Genomic DNA, 19,483 nt, shown 5'->3' with positions numbered 1-19,483 from the left:
GTTGTGTTGCCTCCGAGACCTCTGTTCTGTTCCATTGGTCTATATCTCTGTTTTGGTACCAGTACCATGCTGTTTTGATTACTGTAGCCTTGTAGTATAGTTTGAAGTCTGGTAGTGTGATGCCCCCCGCTTTGTTTAAAGAACATCATTTCTACCATCAGTCTCCTGATTTCAGCTAATGATCTCAATAGTCTTTCTCTATTTTAAATCATGCTGAAAAAAATTGCTGCATATCCCCTAAATTTTTGTATGGCACTTTATACTTCTATTATTTAGCAATTTAACAACACAGTCCTCAGGGATTAGGAATCAGTCTCACTCCTCATAGAATTTTTATATTACTATCATTATCCACAGGATAACCTGGAACCTTGGGATATAACTACTTTGTTACTATTATTAAATAAATTCATAATTTCTTTAAGTTAGGTAACCCTACTTCTGACCTTTCTTCTTAAGGTGTTTTATGTACTAAATATATATATTATATATATTATATAGAATGGGAATGGTAATATTTTATTTTAAAAGAATTCCTCATTGTGTCGGGAGAAGCAATCTAGTGTAAGGAAAAGACTAAGACATTTCCAGTTTTGTCTCTGCCTCTACCACTTACAGAGTTACCTTGGTTAAGTGCATACTTCTCTCATGTGTTTTCTTCTGTGTAAACCAGAAGGTAATAAAGCCTACTTTCATACTACTTATGATTGGAATAAAACTAAATGAGATGTCATACATAAAATAAGTGGCAGATATTAGATAAAAGAGGATTACAAGGTATAAAATTTGAATTTTCTATTAATCCTGATTACTCTAGAAATACATGTTAAGTACCTAAGAAAATCAGTTTCACTAAATCAAGCACTGCAAGCTTTATATAATACATTTTTGACGCAATGGTGATTTTTTAACATCTGCCCCACAAATCTCTACCTTCCACAAATATATGCAGTTAAATCATGGTCAACTTTGGCTAGTTTGGACAGTTATCAAATTCTTAAACCAAATATGAATTAAAGACTATCATTCAGGTTTATACAATTAAATCCCCAATAGGCCTAATCTTTTGCAAAATAAACGGAGGTTTTTAAATCCTCCATATGTGGGTTCATAAAATATCTTATTAATGAATTGTTACAGTCAAAATTAAATCAATCCTACTAAATGTAATATTAAAGAAGACTCCTGAGATTACATTTTCTTCTTTCCTAGATCATTTTGCCATAGATATATATTAATGCCAAACGGTGTTTTAAAACACTGTTTTTAATATGTTTAAATTTTATTTTTGATACATATTTTCCTGGTACATGTAATAGATAATTTGTTACATTCTTATAATCAAATCAGGGGGTAACTGGAATATCCATTACAATGTGTTCAATCTTGGAACAGGGATAATTTTAGTTTGATACAAAGTTCTTCATTTTCTCAAATGTTTTCTTCTCAATATGTATGTACATTTTAAGAAGTCAATGAAATAAAATGCTTTCCACCATCTCTAGCTTTATGTCTCCTCACCTTATTTTCCAATTTTTTTGTTTTTATTTGCTTCTATTCTGAAACAGCAACAGCGCTTATTAAGTAAGGACTCTCTACATGGAGTAAACTGGTTCTTGCCACTGCAGATTGAGAGTTAAATTATGAGTGCCTAACTGTTTGCTACTGGCTGAAATATTAGATTGGTGCAAAAGTAAATGGGCAAAAACTGGAATTACTTTTGTACCAACCTAGAAGAGGGAAAATAATATAAGCTAGGTAGAAATTCCCCTCTCCTTTTTTTTATGTCTCCCTGGGTCTTGTGGAGAGGAGGCAATTAGTAGAAATATATACCCAGTATAAATTCAGCCATGTGGAGAAATATAATCTGAGCCTTTACAGCTACTTTAACCTTATTAGGCTAATTATAAAGTCCCCAATAAAGCTCAAAGGGCCATGGAACCATAAACTGAAAAACAAATCTCTAATTTCTTTAGAAGCCATCTATCTTCTTCCCTATTACTTATCCAGACTTGATTTTAAAGAGTCTGTTTTTCCTCTCTGAGGCACTTTTATTGAACTCAAAAAAATTGTCAACACAGGTGAGAAATTTTAGGAAATTTAGATTTGAATTATCCTTGCTATATGCTATTATTACTAATAATAGTGATACTACTTATAGCATGGTAGCACCATGTTAAGAGCTTTACTCACATTAATGTATTTAGCATCACTATAGCGCTATGAGTAGGTACCATGGTTCTCCCCATTTTACAGAAAAGAAGCTTAATGAGCCTTAGCAAACAATTTTCTTTTAGTCATTCAAAATGAAAAAGCTGAGCCTTGAACCCACATCTGTCAGATTCCAAAACTTCTGTTCTTAACCCCAATCTATATGATTACAGGTTTACTTCTGAATGTGATCTCTGATAAGCAGAGGGGTGAGACCCTAAACGATTCATAAAGTTACTGGCAACCAAAATCCTAATACTTATCTAATCTGTTTCCCAAACTCTGTCATCACTCATGTGCACACTTTTTTCTTTCCTTCTCTTCCTAATGCAATAGACTTCAAAATTTATACGTTGAACCCTAATCCCCAATGTAATAATTGGAGGTGGAGCCCGTATGAATGGGATTAGTGCCCACATAAAAGAGACTCCAGAGACATAGCTAGTTCCTTCCATTTTGTGATGGCATATTGAGAAGTCTCTGCCTATGAACCAGAAAGCAGGCCCTCAGTAGATACCAAATCTTCTGGTGCTCTACCCTTGGACTTCCCAGGCTCCAGAATTGTGTGAAGTGTGAAAAATGAATTTCTGTTGATTATAAACTACTCAGTTTATGGTATTCTGCTATAGCAGCCTGAACAAACTAAGAATATGTATATCTAGGGAATTAAAATATTTTATTTTATATATTTTAAGGGAATGGGAATATTTTATTTTATATATATTTATTTTATATATACGATATATATAATAGCAATGGGAATATTTTAATTGGGAAGTATTAAATATATAAATATATTTAATACATATATATGTAATGGGAATGGGAATATTTTATTTTAATGGGAGTGCAGATGCCATTAAATATTTTATATTTACATTTAGTGATATTTCCATGCCCATACTCTCTCTCAAGCTAATCAACCTCAACCTGTGTATCTGTATTCTTCTACACTTTTTTCTATGTTCTCACTACTATTTATCACACTATTATCTATCATATAACTATCATACAATTATGTACACTGTATATAGATTTCAGGTTAGTTGTTTTCATAAACATTTGATCATTCTTTAAACGCCTTCAGAAATTTTTCAGGTAAAAATAATTAGGGAAGTATGGAGCAAGTAAATAATATTTTATTTCCTTGGTGTTTATTTAAAAATTAAAATGGCCTTAATTTAAGGTAAATTACTCAAATCATAATCTTATATCTCAGAGGTTTCCATACATTGCCATCATATTTTTGACAATAAAGATTTTGGAATACTAAGCAGGCCTGTAACTGATTTTACCACTAAGAATACAAATCCAAGTATGGTTGGCTTTCAGATGAACTCAGCTCTTTGCCAGGCTACGACAATCATGTTGAAAAATCATGCTCTGGAGATGACAGAAATCCTTGATGTACCAAGACTGGCCTTAAATATTAGGGATCTTCTTTTAATGTCAGGAAAATCATGTAATACTTATTAGGAATCACTTACCTTTGGACCAGGTAATCCAGGTAACCCAGGATTCCCATGTGGCCCTGGTATGCCCTGCAAGTAGTAAAAAAAAAACTCATCATTCTTGGAACATATTGGAATGGAACAAAGTACAATTGCTTACTTCCCTCTCAACATGTGTTATTCGTTTCTGCACTTGAGTTTTTGCTAATGTTATTAAGTATGCCTTAAAGATCTACTTCCGTTAGCTTGTCCCCTATACCTACCCAAATTATTATTTAGATCTCAACTCACTTTTAAATCCTAGCCACAACAACCTGAAGTAATATATCTCTCTTACTAACTTATATAGAAGTTTCTTCATGTAAAATTCATTTACCAATTGATTGTATATTCCCTTGGGGCATTTCTTACACTGTTCTAATCTGTTACTTAAATACTTTATTTCTATTTTAACTGCCATACGGCATGTTCTATTTAGTCCCAGGATTATAAATTCTTTGAAAAGAGACTCTTAAAAATATTACTAGTGTAGTACTTAACATATTGACTAGCTACACTCGTTTAATATTTAGTAATTTGATTTCACATCACTGATATATTATGCAATCTGAATTCAAAAATTGATTCTATTTTCTGAGTACCTACTATGTGCTAGGAACTATGTTAATACTTTGTGTTTCTCATTACTAATCCTTACAACAACCCTGCAAGGTTATTATTTTTACTCCCATTTAAAAATCAGGAAACTTAAGCTTGTACAACCAGCAAATAGTGGAACAGATGACTCTCTCCAGAAAGCTGTCCATGTGTCAAGGCTCCCTGTGCTTATTTTAGTTTTGTACCCTGCTTCTGTGCTATTCAGCCATGCCTCCCTCTTAAAGAGTTAATAATTATTTGTCTCTCCAATTCTGAATTAATAGAGCAGAATGCTTCAGAAAGACAGAGGTATCAGCAATGCAAATATTGCAAATACATCTAACAAGATGAAAACTAAAGAAAAATGATTAAATTTTGGCCGAGTGCAGTGGCTCAGTCCTGTAATCCCAGCACTTTGAGAGGCTGAGGTGGGAGCCTTACTTGCACTGGGAGTTTGAGATCAGTCAGGGCAAAACAGCAAGAACTCATCACTACCAAAAATCAAAAAAATTTGCCAAACATAGTGGCCCATACCAGTAGTCCCAGCTATTCAGAAAGCTGAGGTGAGAAGATGCCCTGAGCCCTGGAGATCAAGGCTACAGTGAGCTGTGATACCTACCACTGCCCTCAAGCCTGGGTGTCAGAGTGAGACCCTGTCTCAAAAAAAAAAAAAAAAAGCATAGATGTCATGACACATGTCATTGGTAGGCTTCCAAAAGTACATTTTAACAAGCATTTGTGGGGATTCATGAATAAGTTGCTGATGTATAAGTAAGGACAATGGATATAAATTATTTCATAAAGCTCAGTAGTGCAAACAACAGTGAGCCAAAACAACAGCTTTAGGAAAAATCAATATCAGTGAAAGTTTGGGATTTATGAAAAAGGGATAACTTGTTGGTTGTTGCCAAATAATATAAAATTTAGGGAGAGAAAAAATGTGAAGTTGCAACTTTTAAGTTAGATAAGATGAAATTAGGAACACAAGTAAAATAATTAGCCTTGAGAAAAAAAAAAAAAAACACACTTCCTTAAGGGAATGAGAATTAAACAAATAAATGGAGGATAAAAAAGAAATTAGGGAAGGAAACTGCTGTATTATGATAATAGGTGAAGATTCTGAACCTGAAGTTCATGCTGTTGAGAGAATAACCTTAGCAGTGGAGAGGGAATAGAAAGTACAAAGATGGGCCCAGTTTCTCAGAAAAGTAGGATCCAAATTCTCACAAAGTAGGAGGACGGGAATAGTTCATGGGCTAGAGGAGAATGAGCAAGGTTTAAAAGGGGCTATGAGACAAATGTGATAGGTCATCAACTACAGAGAATTGTTTTTTAAACACAAAACAGCTAGAGCCCAGTGAGAATTTATCTTAGGCCTTAAATAGACAAGAGTTTGATGTGACTACAGACAACCTAAAATAATACTTTTTCTTTATAATCTTCGTATGTTAAATAAAAATCAGAATAAAAACAAAGTGGATTATAAAAGGTATTTGCATTTGTCATAGAATTCTTTTTCTAATTCATTGAACAAAGACTTTCTATAGTAAAAAAAATCCACATTTGTTTAAGTTTGAAAGAAACTAATTCTAACATAGCAATAAATCTTCTGTTGGGCCTGTGTAATGTGAAAAACTACTGATCTTTAAGGCAGCTTTTTTCCTCAGGGCAGTTTTTTTTCTAGTCAATAGCTGCAGTATTTTCCACTATGTAATCCAGGAATGTACTATTTTAAAGCAGCCCACTCCTCTTCATTTCCCTAAACAAATGAATCTCACCTTACACCATTGAGATCACTTTATAAGTAAGAATAATGTTATTAGTAGCATCAGAACAGCCACTAATTTACAAATTTGATTATCTTTGTTAGACATTTTCACAGAGAATGCTTTGGCTGTGTGTTTATATTCAAAATAAACTAGGCTGCATGTGTTCTTAAGCTTCTCTTGAATTGGCTAAGGTAGGGCTAAGTTTGAAGATCCAGGCAGGTTTCCAAAGGAAGTACATACTGTACAATACTAGAAAAAACATGTTAGAAAGTTACAAATTCTCACTGCCAGCAGGAAATGTAACACATCTACTTACCCGTGGACCTCTCTTCCCTGACGGACCTGGGATACCTGCTGGACCGGGCGGACCCTTGGAAAACATATGCCAAGACATTAGGCGTGACAGTAGACACATTTTTTTCTTACAAGTCTTAATAAGATTTCCACCCAAGATAACTCTTTTTCAGTCCCAGTTCCCAGCTGATGATGATTTTAAAGTAACACGAACCCCCTTACCCAAATCAGCAGGGGTGAGCTGAAACTCAAATGGCCTCTTTAATCCAGCCAGAAATGGTAGCAGGAAGTCTATGACTTATGGTTACAGCCACTGTATCTGGTTTTTAAAGGGACCACAACTAGTAGTTTTGTGGGTAATTTTTTACCTAAATTTACTTTTACTACGAAAGGAGGAAATCAATTTAGGGTTTGGAGACCAACAACTACAAGTTTTTTTTCAAACACAATTCAAAAGAAGACTTGCTTTGAAAAATGAAAGCACTGGTCATTTTATGTTCTTTGAAAAGAATTATACCAAGGACCTGTGTAATGTGTTAAACGGTTATAATGAGATCCTTCTTGCATATTCATTAATAAATCTAACTTACACCAATTGCAGCACACCAGGAAGTCACTAATAGAGTTTAAATATTTATCAAACAAAATATGAAAGCAAAAACTGATCAATTGTTAAAGTGTTCTGAGCTATTTAAATGTTACTTTAAATATATCAAATAAGAAATAGGATACTACTTCTTCTCCATATAAAGTTTTATGTTGCCTTTTTTTACTTACTTTAACAGTCAACTGTGGAAGAATAAATGCTCATTTGTGATATGGCTGAACACATATTCATTCACTCATCTGTTAATTAATTCAATTGTTACTGAGCACTCTGCTGATATGGCATTATTCTTGGTGTCTATAGAGCATACACATACTCCATTTAACAAATATTCACTCATGATTGCAGCAAAAATAGTACATACTTTCAAATCAGACACAGCAGGGTTAAAACACTAGCCTCACCAATAACAAGTACTGTGACCTAATGGGCTTTATTTTGCTTCATTATAAAACGTTTATATACCTATTCTGATTGCACATAAAAAATAAAGAGGTGAATCCAGATTAAATCATATGTATTTGCCAACATGTGACAGTATTTTTTTTTTTTTTTTGAGACAGAGTCTCACTCTGTTTGTAGGCCCCATGCTGGAGTGCAGTGGCACGATCTCGGCTTACTGCAACCTCTGCCTCCTGAGTTCAAGCAATTCTCCTGTGTCAGCCTCCTGAGTAGCTGGGACTACAGGTGCATGGCACCATGCACAGCTAATTTTTGTATTTTTTAGTAGAGACAAGGTTTCACCATGTTGGTCAGGATGGTCTCGATCTCTTGACCTCACGATCTGCCCACCTTGGCCTTCCAAAGTGCTAGGATTATAGGCGTAAGCCACCATGCCTGGCCCATGTGACAGTTTTTTAATCTACAATTTCATAATTTCATGCAGTTTAATATACAGCGTGGCCAGGTACACCTAAATTTACATTGAGTTTCAAAGGAAGAGAAGGAAAATGGATTGATGGGTAAGGATCATTCCAATTCAAAAAGACAAGAGGGAAATGAGTAAATTTTGTTGAAAAATAACAGATATTTTGTGCATTTCTCATCTGACTTTTTTTATATTAACTACTCCTGGAGAGTTTCTTTTTTTATTATAGTTATCTGCAGTTTTCTGATATTCATTATAATTTCAAATTTCCCATGTTTTTCCTTTAGTTGTATTTTTTCTTCTCCTACCCCCTAACTTTATAAAAATTTTCCTATATTTCCTAATATTGAGAAAGAAATGCTATTTCTATTCAGCCCCTAACTGAGGGCATTCTCCTTTCTGAGCAGCCGTTATCAGATCACTAACTTCCATCAAATATTGATTTTTACTCAATAAAACCTGAGTAAAAGAAAAATTGACAAAATTGACATTTTGTCAAGAAAAATTGACTTTCTTTTCAAGTTAATTCTGGCCCTGTTGCTATAATAAAAAAGTTAGCAGCTGTTGATTTAAATTTAAATCTCCAAAAATAAGAGCAAGTAGGATAAATTGGAACTAAAATGAAAAAGTAAATGGGAAGTTTTCTTTAAAAATGTCTAGTTTGGTTTAGTGCCCTGTCTCACTACTTTGTGACAAAAGAAAACACTATTCCACTCACATTGAAAAGGCAGTTTGCTATGGCTTGAATGCTTATGTCCCCCCAAAACTCACATGTTGAAATTCTAAACAAAGTGATGGTAGTAGGAGATGGAGACTTTGGCAGGTGATGGGTCAGGGATTAGTGTTCTAAAGAAGAGGCTTAAGGGAGTTATTTCATTTTCCTCTTCCACCATGTGAGGACACACTATGAAGGTGCCATCTATGAACGAGAAATCAGTCCCTGGCCAACTACCAAATCTGCCGACACCTTGATCTTGGACTTCCCAACTTCCAGAACTGTGAGAGATAAATTTCTATTGTGTATAAGCCTCCTAGTTTATGTAATTTTGTTATAGCAGCCTGAATTAAGATGCAATTAATATTAGATACTGGGGGGAAAGAACGTATATTGTATGTCATGATTGAAATATTTGAGTTGTTTAATAAGCAGTAAATTAAAATCAATTATCACGTCTTCACAATTTTGCATTTCTGAATCTTTGACAACATATTGACAGGCATTTTCTAGATACCAGAGAAGAAACATAATTTTTACAGCTTGGTATTTTTGAGGAGAATAAATTATTTTCCATAAATTAAGGTTAAGTACTAAAAAAGCTACTTTAACTTTCTATTTGTTATTAAGAGAAAGTACAATTCTATTTTAAAAGCAATGGCTTTGCAATTGTACAATGTAGATTCAAATCATGCCTCAATCATTTACTAGTTGAATAACCTTGGATAAGTCAGGTAACCTTTCTAAGCCTTAGTTTCCTCATCTTTAAAATATTGATGATAGAAATTTACCTCTTAGGATTATTGTAAGAATTAAAGCTATTGGAGGGACGATCCAAGATGGCCGTTTAGGAACAACTCAGGATTGCAGCTCCCAGTGAAAGCGCAGAGGGTGAGTGGACGCCGCGTTTTTATTGCCCACAGACTAGGAAATTCCCGGGCAGAGGAGCTCCACAGTCGGCCAGCACGGCTGTGCCGGCCGGCACCGCTGCTTTGCCCCGCGCGGCTGCTTTGTCGGCGCCCCGGAGCCGCGGTTCTCTGTACAAAATACACCGGTCCGGGGGCCCTTTTGGCTGGCGATTGGAGCCAAGGGAAGTTGCCCATACGCCGGTTCAAAAAGGGGACTGAGCAGAGAACCAGGACAGTAGATTCCAGGGCAATAAAAAGAAAAAAAAGCGCCACAAACCTCAGTGCCGCTGTTTAAGCCAGCGCAGTGAGTGGCCGCAGGGGAAAACAAACAGACCCCGGCGCCTCTTCAACAGGCGACTGGAACACCAACTTAAAAAAGGCTCTGAGGCAGGGAGCCAGGCGATCAGGCTCGGCTGGCCCCACCTCCACAAAGGAACAGCAACCAGAAACTCTGGATAGAGAGTTTCACAGCAAGCACAGCTGAACCCGGGACAGTCCAGTTCTGTGGGGGAGGGGCGTTCGCCATTACGGAGGCAGCCCGCCGTTGCCAAGGCAACCTGCCATTGCTGAGGCAGCCCGCCGTTGCCAAGTCAACCCGCCACAGCAGAGAGACTCCACCTCAATAAAGGTGGGCCACCATCGCCAAAGCAGCTCTAACTACACCCATATAAACAGGACTGCAGGGAAGTTCACTCGGCAGTGGGGCGGAGCCCACAGCAGCTCAGCAAAGTCTCTCTAGGCTGACAGTGACTAGGCTGCCTCCTTGCTGGGCTGGGCAGGTCTGAAGGAAAAAAAAAAAAAAAGAAGGCGGCAGCATAATGGAAACTCATAAATAAAGCCCTAAATCCCTGGGACAGAGCACCTGGGAACAAAAAGCAGTTTATGAGTTCTGCTGCAGCAGACCTAAAAGTACCTGCCCAGCAGCTCTGAATGAACAACAGAGCTCACAGCTCACCATTTGAGCTCCTATAAAGAAGAGACCGTCTCCTCAAGCAGCTCCCTGACCCCTATATATCCAAAGAGACACCCCATAAAAGAGAGATCAGATCGACACTAGGCGGGTATCCTTCTGGGACAAAGATAGCAGAAGAAGAAAACTGGTAACAACCCTTACTGTTCAGCAGCTGCTGCAGGTGAACCCCAGGCAAGCAGGGCCTGGAATGAACCTCAGCACAGAGGGGCCAGACTGTCAGAAGGAAAACCAAGAAACAGAAATAACCTCATCATCAACAAACAGAACGTCAATCTGAAAGATTTGAGACCCAATCTGAAAGTCAGCAACTACAAAGTCGACAGGTGGTAAATCCTTAAAGATGGGAAGAAACCAGCGCAAAAAGGATGAAAACACCCGAAACCAGAACACCTCTCCTCCTAAAAGGGATCACAACTCCTCACCAGCAAGGGAACAAGGTTGGAGGGAGAACAAGTGTGATGAAATGACAGAATCAGACTTCAGAAGGTGGGTAGCAAGAAAATTCTGTGAACTTAAAGAACATGTTCTAACCAAATGCAAAGAAACTAAGAACCTTGAAAAAAGATTTGACGAAATGCTAACGAGAATGGACAAAATAGAAAGGAATATAAGTGAATTGATGGAGCTGAAAAACGCAACACGAGAACTTCGTGAAGCATGCACAAGTATCAACAGCCGAATTGACCGAGCAGAAGAAAGGATATCAGAGGTCGAAGATCAACTCAATTAAATAAAACGGGAAGGCAAGACTGGAGAAAAAAAGGTAAAAAGGAATGAACAAAGTCTCCAAGAAATGTGGGACTATGTGAAAAGACCTAATCTACGTTTGATAGGCGTACCCGAATGTGACGAAGAGAATGAACCCAAGCTGGAAAATACTCTTCAGGATATTATCCAGGAAAACTTCCCCAACCTAGCAAGGCAGGCAAACATTCAAGTCCAGGAAATACAGAGAACACCACAAAGATATTCGTCAAGAAGAGCAACCCCAAGGCACATAATCGTCAGATTCACCAGGGTTGAAATGAAGGAGAAAATACTAAGGGCAGCCAGAGAGAAAGGTCGGGTTACCCACAAAGGGAAGCCCATTAGACTCACAGCAGATCTCTCAGCAGAAACCCTACAAGCCAGAAGAGAGTGGGGGCCAATATTCAACATCCTTAAAGAAAAGAACTTTCAACCCAGAATCTCCTATGCAGCCAAACTAAGCTTCATAAGTGAAAGAAAAATAAAATCCTTTGGGAACATGCAAGTACTCAGAGATTTCGTCACCACTAGGCCAGGTCTACAAGAGCTCCTGAAAGAGGCTCTACACATATAAAGGAACAACAAGTACCAGCTCAACTAAAGGGCAAAACACCCAGCTAGCACCAAAATGGCAGTATCAAATTCACACATAACAATATTAACCCTAAATGTAAATGGACTAAATGCCCCAATCAAAAGACACAGACTGGCAAATTGGATAAAAAGACAAAACCCATCAGTGTGCTGTATCCAGGAAACCCATCTCACATGCAAGGATACACAAAGTCTCAAAATAAAGGGATGGAGGAAGATTTACCAAGCAAATGGAGAGCAAAACAAAGCAGGAGTTGCAATTCTCATCTCTGATAAATTAGACTTTAAAGCAACAAAGATCATAAGAGACAAAGAGGAACATTACATAATGGTAAAAGGATCAATGCAACAAGAAGAGCTAACAATCCTAAATATATACGCACCCAATACAGGAGCACCTAGATACATAAGGCAAGTTCTTAATGACATACAAAGAGACTTAGACTCCCACACAATTATAGTGGGAGACTTTAACACACCATTGTCAACATTAGACAGATCAACCAGACAGAAAATTAACAAGGATATCCAGGACTTGAACTCAGACCTCGACCAAGCAAACCTAATAGACATTTACAGAACTCTCCACCCCAAATCCACAGAATATACATTCTTTTCAGCACCACATCACACCTACTCTAAAACTGACCACATAATTGGGAGTAAATCACTCCTCAGCAAGTGCAAAAGAACGGAAATCGTAACAAGCAGTCTCTCAGACCACACTGCAATCAAGTTAGAACTCAGAATTCAAAAACTAACCCAGAACCGCACAGCTTCATGGAAGCTGAACAACTTGCTCTTGAATGTTGACTGGATAAACAATGAAATGAAGACAGAAATAAAGATGTTCTTTGAAACCAACGAGAATGAAGACACAACATACCAGAATCTCTGGGACACATTTAAAGCAGTCTCTAGAGGAAAATATATAGCAATAAGTGCCCACATGAGAAGCAAGGAGAGATCAAAAATTGACACCCTATTGTCAAAACTGAAAGGGCTAGAGGAGCAAGATCAAAAACACTCAAAGTCTAGCAGAAGACAAGAAATAGCTAAGATCAGAGCAGAACTGAAGGAGATAGAGACACAAAAAATCCTTCAAAAAATCAATAAATCCAGGAGCTGGTTTTTTGAAAAGATCAACAAAATAGACAGACCACTAGCCAGATTAATAAAAAAGAAAAGAGCGAATAACCAAATTGATGCAATAAAAAACGATCAAGGGGATATCACCACAGATTCCACAGAAATTCAAACCATCATCAGAGATTATTACAAACAACTCTATGCACACAAACTAATAAACCTGGAAGAAATGGATAAATTCCTGGACACATGCCTCCCGCCAAGCCTAAACCAGGAAGAAGCCGAAACCCTGAACAGACCCATAACAAGGTCTGAAGTTGAGGCAGCAATTAAGAGCTTACCACCCAAAAAAAGCCCAGGTCCAGATGGGTTCACAGCTGAATTCTACCAGACATACAAAGAGGAGCTGGTACCATTCCTTCTGAAACTATTCCAAACAATACGAAAAGAGGGAATTCTTCCCAAATCATTTTATGAGACCAACATCATCCTGATTCTAAAACCCGCCAGAGACTCAACAAGAAAAGAAAACTTCAGGCCAATATCCATGATGAACATAGATGCAAAAATCTTCAATAAAATACTGACAAGCCGATTGCAACAGCACATCAAAAAGCTTATCCACCATGATCAAGTAGGCTTCATCCCGGGGATGCAAGGCTGGTTCAACATATGCAAGTCTATAAACGTAATTCACCACATAAACAGAACCAAAGACAAAAACCACATGATTATCTCAATTGATGCAGAGAAGGCCTTTGACAAAATTCAACAGCCCTTTATGCTAAAAACCCTCAATAAGCTAGGGATCGATGGAACGTATCTCAAAATAATAAAAGCTATTTATGACAAACCAACAGCCAATATCATACTGAATGGGCAAAAACTGGAAGCATTCCCCTTGAAATGTGGCACCAGACAAGGATGCCCGCTCTCACCACTGCTATTCAATATAGTATTAGAAGTTCTAGCCAGAGCAATCAGGCAAGAAAAAGAAATAAAGGGCATTCAAATAGGAAAGGAGGAAGTCAAATTGTCTCTATTTGCAGACGACATGATTGTATATCTAGAAGACCCCATCGTCTCAGCCCCGAACCTCCTGAAACTGATAAGCAAGTTCAGCAAAGTCTCAGGATAAAAAATCAATGTGCAAAAATCACATGCATTCCTATACACCAATAACAGACTTAAAGAGAGCCAAATCAAGGACAAACTTCCATTCACAATTGCCACAAAGAGAATAAAATACCTAGGAATACAACTAACAAGGAAAGTAAAGGACCTCTTCAAGGAGAACTACAAGCCACTGCTCAACGAAATAAGAGAGGACACAAACAGATGGAGAAACATTCCACGTTCATGGTTAGGAAGAATCAATATCGTGAAAATGGCCATACTGCCCAAAGTAATTTACAGATTCAATGCTATCCCCATCAAGCTACCAATGACCTTCTTCGCAGAACTGGAAAAAACCACCTTAAACTTCATATGGACCCAAAAGAGAGCCCGCATAGCCAAGTCAATTCTAAGCAAAAAGAACAAAGCGGGGGGCATCACACTACCGGACTTCAATCTATACTACAAGTCTACAGTAATCAAAACAGCATGGTACTGGCACCAAAACAGAGATATAGACCAATGGAACAGAACAGAGGTCTCAGAGGTGACACAACATATCTACAACCATCTGATCTTTGACAAACCAGACAAAAACAAGCAATGGGGAAAGGATTCCCTGTTCAATAAATGGTGTTAAGAAAGCTGGCTAGCCATGTGCAGAAAGCAGAAACTGGACCCCTTCCTGACACCTTACACTAAAATTAACTCCAGATGGATTAAAGACTTAAACATAAGACCTAACACCATAAAAACCTTAGAAGAAAATCTAGGCAAAACCATTCAGGACGTAGGTGTTGGCAAGGACTTCATGACCAAAACACCAAAAGCATTGACAATAAAAGCCAAAATAGACAAATGGGACCTAATCAAACTCCACAGCTTCTGCACAGCAAAAGAAACAATCATTAGAGTGAATCGGCAACCAACAGAATGGGAAAAAATATTTGCAGTTTACCCATCTGACAAAGGGCTGATATCCAGAATTTACAAAGAACTAAAACAGATTTACAAGAAAAAAACTAACAAGCCCATTCAAAAGTGGGCAAAGGATATGAACAGACACTTCTCAAAAGAAGACATACATGAGGCCAACAAACATATGAAAAAATGCTCATCATCACTGGTCATCAGAGAAATGCAAATCAAAACAACACTGAGATACTATCTCACGCCAGTTAGAATGGCGATCATTAAAAAATCTGGAGACAACAGATGCTGGAGAGGATGTGGAGAAATAGGAACACTTTTACACTGTTTGTGTGAGTGTAAATTAGTTCAACCATTGTGGAAGACAGTGTGGCGATTCCTTAAGGACATAGAAACAGAAATTCCATTTGACCCAGCAATCCCATTACTGGGTATATATCCAAAGGATTACAAATCATTCTACTATAAGGACACGTGCACACGAATGTTCATTGCAGCACTGTTTACAATAGCAAAGACCTGGAACCAACCCAAATGCCCATCGACGATAGACTGGATAGGGATAATGTGGCACATATACACCATGGAATATTATGCAGCCATCAAAAACGATGAGTTTGTGTCCTTTGTAGGGACATGGATGAACCTGGAAACCATCATTCTCAGCAAACTGCCAGAAGAGCAGAAGATCAAACACCACATGTTCTCACTCATAGGCGGGTGTTGAACAATGAGAACAAATGGACACAGGGAGGGGAACACTACACACTGGGGTCAGTTGGGAGGAAATAGGGGAGGGAAGGTGGGGGGTGGGGAGCTGGGGAGAGATAGCAAGGGGAGAAATGCCAGATGTAGGTGATGGGGAGGGAGGCAGCAAATCACACTGCCACGTGTGTACCTATGCAACAATTTTGCATGTTCTTCACATGTACCCCAAAACCTAAAATGCAATAAAATAAATGGGAAAAAAAAAAGAAAATTAAAAAGAATTAAAGCTATTGTATATAAAACACCTGTCACTGTGCCTGGCATACAGTAGCTAACCAGTAAACTGTAGTCTAATTAACTTTTTAAAAGTATGCATGAGGCACAGCAATCAGTGACTAAATGTTATATGTTATTACTACTAGGGTAATATATACACTAAGGTAAATCTATCTGATAGACCAATACTTCTAAAAGATAATAAACCCTCGTCAGTTAATGTTGGAGGCCCTGCGTCTAACATTCCTTTTTAAATTTATTCATTCACTCACTCAACAAGCATTATAAAGCATCATGCCTTCCTGGAGTTTCCTGTCTAGATAAAAAGACACACATTACCAGATGAACACATAATTACAAATTTTACTTAGTGATATGGAGGAAAAGAATAGGCAACCAAGAAAGAGATTAGCATAGTGGACCTAATTTATATTGTGATGTCAGAGAAGGGTTTCTGAAGAAGTATATAGTTAGACCTAAAAGATGAATAGAAGCCAGAAAAGAGAAGAAAATAAAATTCCAGAAGACAGTAATGAATGAATGAGGACATAAGTAAAACCAAAGCAAAGAAAGGAAAGACACAGTCTTTTTGAGGAATTAAAACTAATAGAGCAAGGGGGAAAGTGGGGCAAGACACAGTTGCAGAGGTAAGCAGGGGCCATATCACCTACTGCCCAGGTCAGGATAAAGAGTTTCAGTTTAAGTGCTATAATCTTCCACCGAAGGACTTAAGCTGATAAATAACGTTATCTGATTCATGTTTTTAAAAGATCTCTAGAGACTTTTGATAAAAGATGTCAGAGTGGAAACATTTTTCAGACTATCCTCCCTCCCTCAAAACCAGCTGTAAACAACAAAAAGCATCAAAGGAGGAAAACTTCATCCCCAGTGAAACGAGGAAAGAGCATAGCCACAACCAAGAAATATGAAGATTATCTGCCCAATACTGAGAACTTTGGAACGAAGGTGTTAAGAGATAACCAAAACCAAAAACCTCCTCAGACCTCAAACCTTGGACATATATTTGTCTTGGAAATCCATTTCAAGAATTTTTTTTAATTACAACAATAAAGTTTAAAGGAATGGGCAACCACAAGAAATATGATTCATGACCCTGTAAAAACCCAACCTCAAAGAGCCAAGAGTAGAAAAGGTGGAGTTGAAGAAGAAAAACATATCATTATATGATCTACAACCAAACCCCTCTTTGGTGAGCGGAGACGAAATACAAGAAAAGTACAAATCACCCTATCACTCCTCAGAGAGCCTGTGATACAAAGGGCTTCACAACAAACTGTGCATGAACATGAGAGGACACATGCCTCTGAGTAGAAGACAAAACAAATATGGTAAGATGATGTTTTAGGCAGCAATCTAAATTTGACTCCGTAGCATTCCACCCTACTTCTCTATGCCTGTCCCTATATCATTCTGAAACAAATAGCCCAGATAGAGTTACCTTTATTTTAAAAATGAATAACAACCAGAGAGGAATCAGTAAGGAATTTATAAATAGATATATGGGGAAGGGAAAAGTAGGAGGACAGGAAAAGAAATTTAAAGTAAATGAAAATCATTTACCAGAAGAGGAATTACTCTATACAACAGAGAAAGAGTTAAGTTATATAGTTCACTATATATTCAAAGAATTTCAAGATGACATTAATCTGCAAAAATAAAGCTCAAAGAAGGCCTTGGAAGATTTAAAAATATAAAAGAGCAAAAAAGAAACTTTTTGATGAAAGTCATGTCAGAGCAATAAAAACTGATTAAATATAACTTAAAAATCAATGAAGGGATAGGAATATATAGAAGAAATCAGTTTACACAAAATGAAATGGAAAAGAGCAATCATAATGACAGGGGTGTAGAGAAGGTAATAAATGCCATTCATCATCACAGATGACATTCAACATATGCAAACTGGTATGCTTGAAGAATTTAGAAAAAGGGAACCAAGTAATATTTGATTATTATAAGTGGAGGTCTTTCTATAATAAAAAATAATCTTCAGATAAAAGGAGTACCCCCAAGAAACCTGATTCAGAACCTAATAGATTTAAAGAACTTCAAAGATAAAGAACTGCATGGGTATATAAGCAGGAAAAAATTGTCACCTAAAAGTAGGAAAAACCAGGCTGGCTTCAGGCTTTTCAGTCACATCTACTTCAAGAAGTAAAACAAGTTCATTGTTTTATCAGCATTCAGTCACTCATTAGCTCTCTAAGATCTTCTATACTGTGCTGAAGTTGGATTCTCAAAGTTCAACAATGACTTCCTCATCAAAATAGCCAACAGATTACCCCTTTTTCTCAGTCCTCATTCTCTTTGACTTCTCTGTCTCTTTTGGTCCTGCTGATCAATTCCTTCTCAAAACTCTCTTCTTTAGCCTTCTGATACTGCTTTTATATATATTATAATATATATTATAATATATATATTATATATATTATATATATAAAATATATATAATATATATAATATATATATTTATATATATATAAATATATATATTTATATATATATAAGCAGATATCACTGTTCTTTTCTCCTATCTGATTTCTCATCACCCTTCTACTTTTTCTTTCTATAACCAAAAAGTGAACGTCCCCCTGATTTGACTGGTGACCCTATGCCACATTCCTCTCTTTGAAAATCTTATCCAACTCTATAGTTTCAACTATAATCTGATGGGAATACTCCCAAATCTATATCCCCAGCCTTGACATCTGTTCTTTGCTTCAGCTTCTCCAACTCTTCTAACAGCTTAATTACCAACAGTTTTTTAAATGTTTCATTTTTCTCTTCTAAAATTGACTTCCCCTCTTAATTACGGTTTCTAATAATGGTATCACTATTCTCTCAATCTACAAGCTTAAAATGTGATAGTCATCTTTTATTATTTTCCTTTTTCCTTGGTCCCTAGGTCCCATTAATTTCCTAGTTCTACGAAATCTTCCTTCAGAATCTCTTAAATCCTACTTTTCCTTTGCATATTCACTGCTGATAACCTAGTCCTTTAACACCAAGACGGTAACAGAAACTTCCTATCTTGGGCACTGTTACCAGACCAACTTTCTGATTAATACCTCTGCTTAGAAACCTACAAAACTTCCCTTTGAGAGCAAGATAAAGTTAGAATGATCATTTGACAGTTAAGAAAGTCCACAAGCTGACACCATGAAGCTTGGATCTTTTTTTGCCTGATTTAGCGGAAGAAAAACTGGATTTAAATCCTGGCTCTATCATTTACCAACAATGTAATTGTGGGCAAGTATATTAACTCCTTTGGGCTGCGGTTTCTTCACCCGAAAAATGAGGATAATGCTACTACTTTACAAAGTTCTTTTAAGATAATATACATAAAAAGACTGGTAGAGCATCCTCTATAAGGAACTCAGTAAACGATAGCGATTATGCTGTTATAAAAACTCACCTAGTCCTCTTACCTATCAAAATCTTACCCATTCGTAGAACTTAGGTTTGTCCACAGAACTTATTCTGAATAGCTCAGCTTTAAGTGACCTTTCATAGAGACTCCATCAAAAAATACTATTTTTTTTTTACCTTTGAACATCTCTTGCCCATATA

The 19,483-nt window shown here is 37.0% G+C and overlaps 1 protein-coding gene across 6 annotated transcripts in view; it reads right to left on the bottom strand.

The window, feature by feature from the left end:
• Nucleotides 1-19,483, bottom strand: part of COL24A1 (collagen type XXIV alpha 1 chain) — a 379,894-nt gene that overhangs the window by 335,132 nt on the left and 25,279 nt on the right. For all 6 annotated transcript variants that reach the window (XR_004274544.1, XR_004274543.1, XM_032296380.1 and 3 more), the window contains exons 4-5: nt 6,384-6,437; nt 3,699-3,752 (exon numbers count right to left, since the gene is read on the bottom strand). Coding sequence is in view for 4 of the 6 variants with exons in the window: in XM_032296380.1 (XP_032152271.1) it covers nt 3,699-3,752; nt 6,384-6,437 (108 nt within the window). In the remaining 2 variants the exon portion in view is untranslated. The remainder of the gene's footprint in view (nt 1-3,698; nt 3,753-6,383; nt 6,438-19,483) is intronic.

The sequence above is a fragment of the Sapajus apella genome, unplaced genomic scaffold (assembly GCF_009761245.1).
Source record: "Sapajus apella isolate SASKATOON/1434 unplaced genomic scaffold, GSC_monkey_1.0 scaffold36, whole genome shotgun sequence".
NCBI classification, from domain to species: domain Eukaryota; kingdom Metazoa; phylum Chordata; class Mammalia; order Primates; family Cebidae; genus Sapajus; species Sapajus apella.
This window is presented reverse-complemented; position numbering and strand designations above follow the sequence as displayed.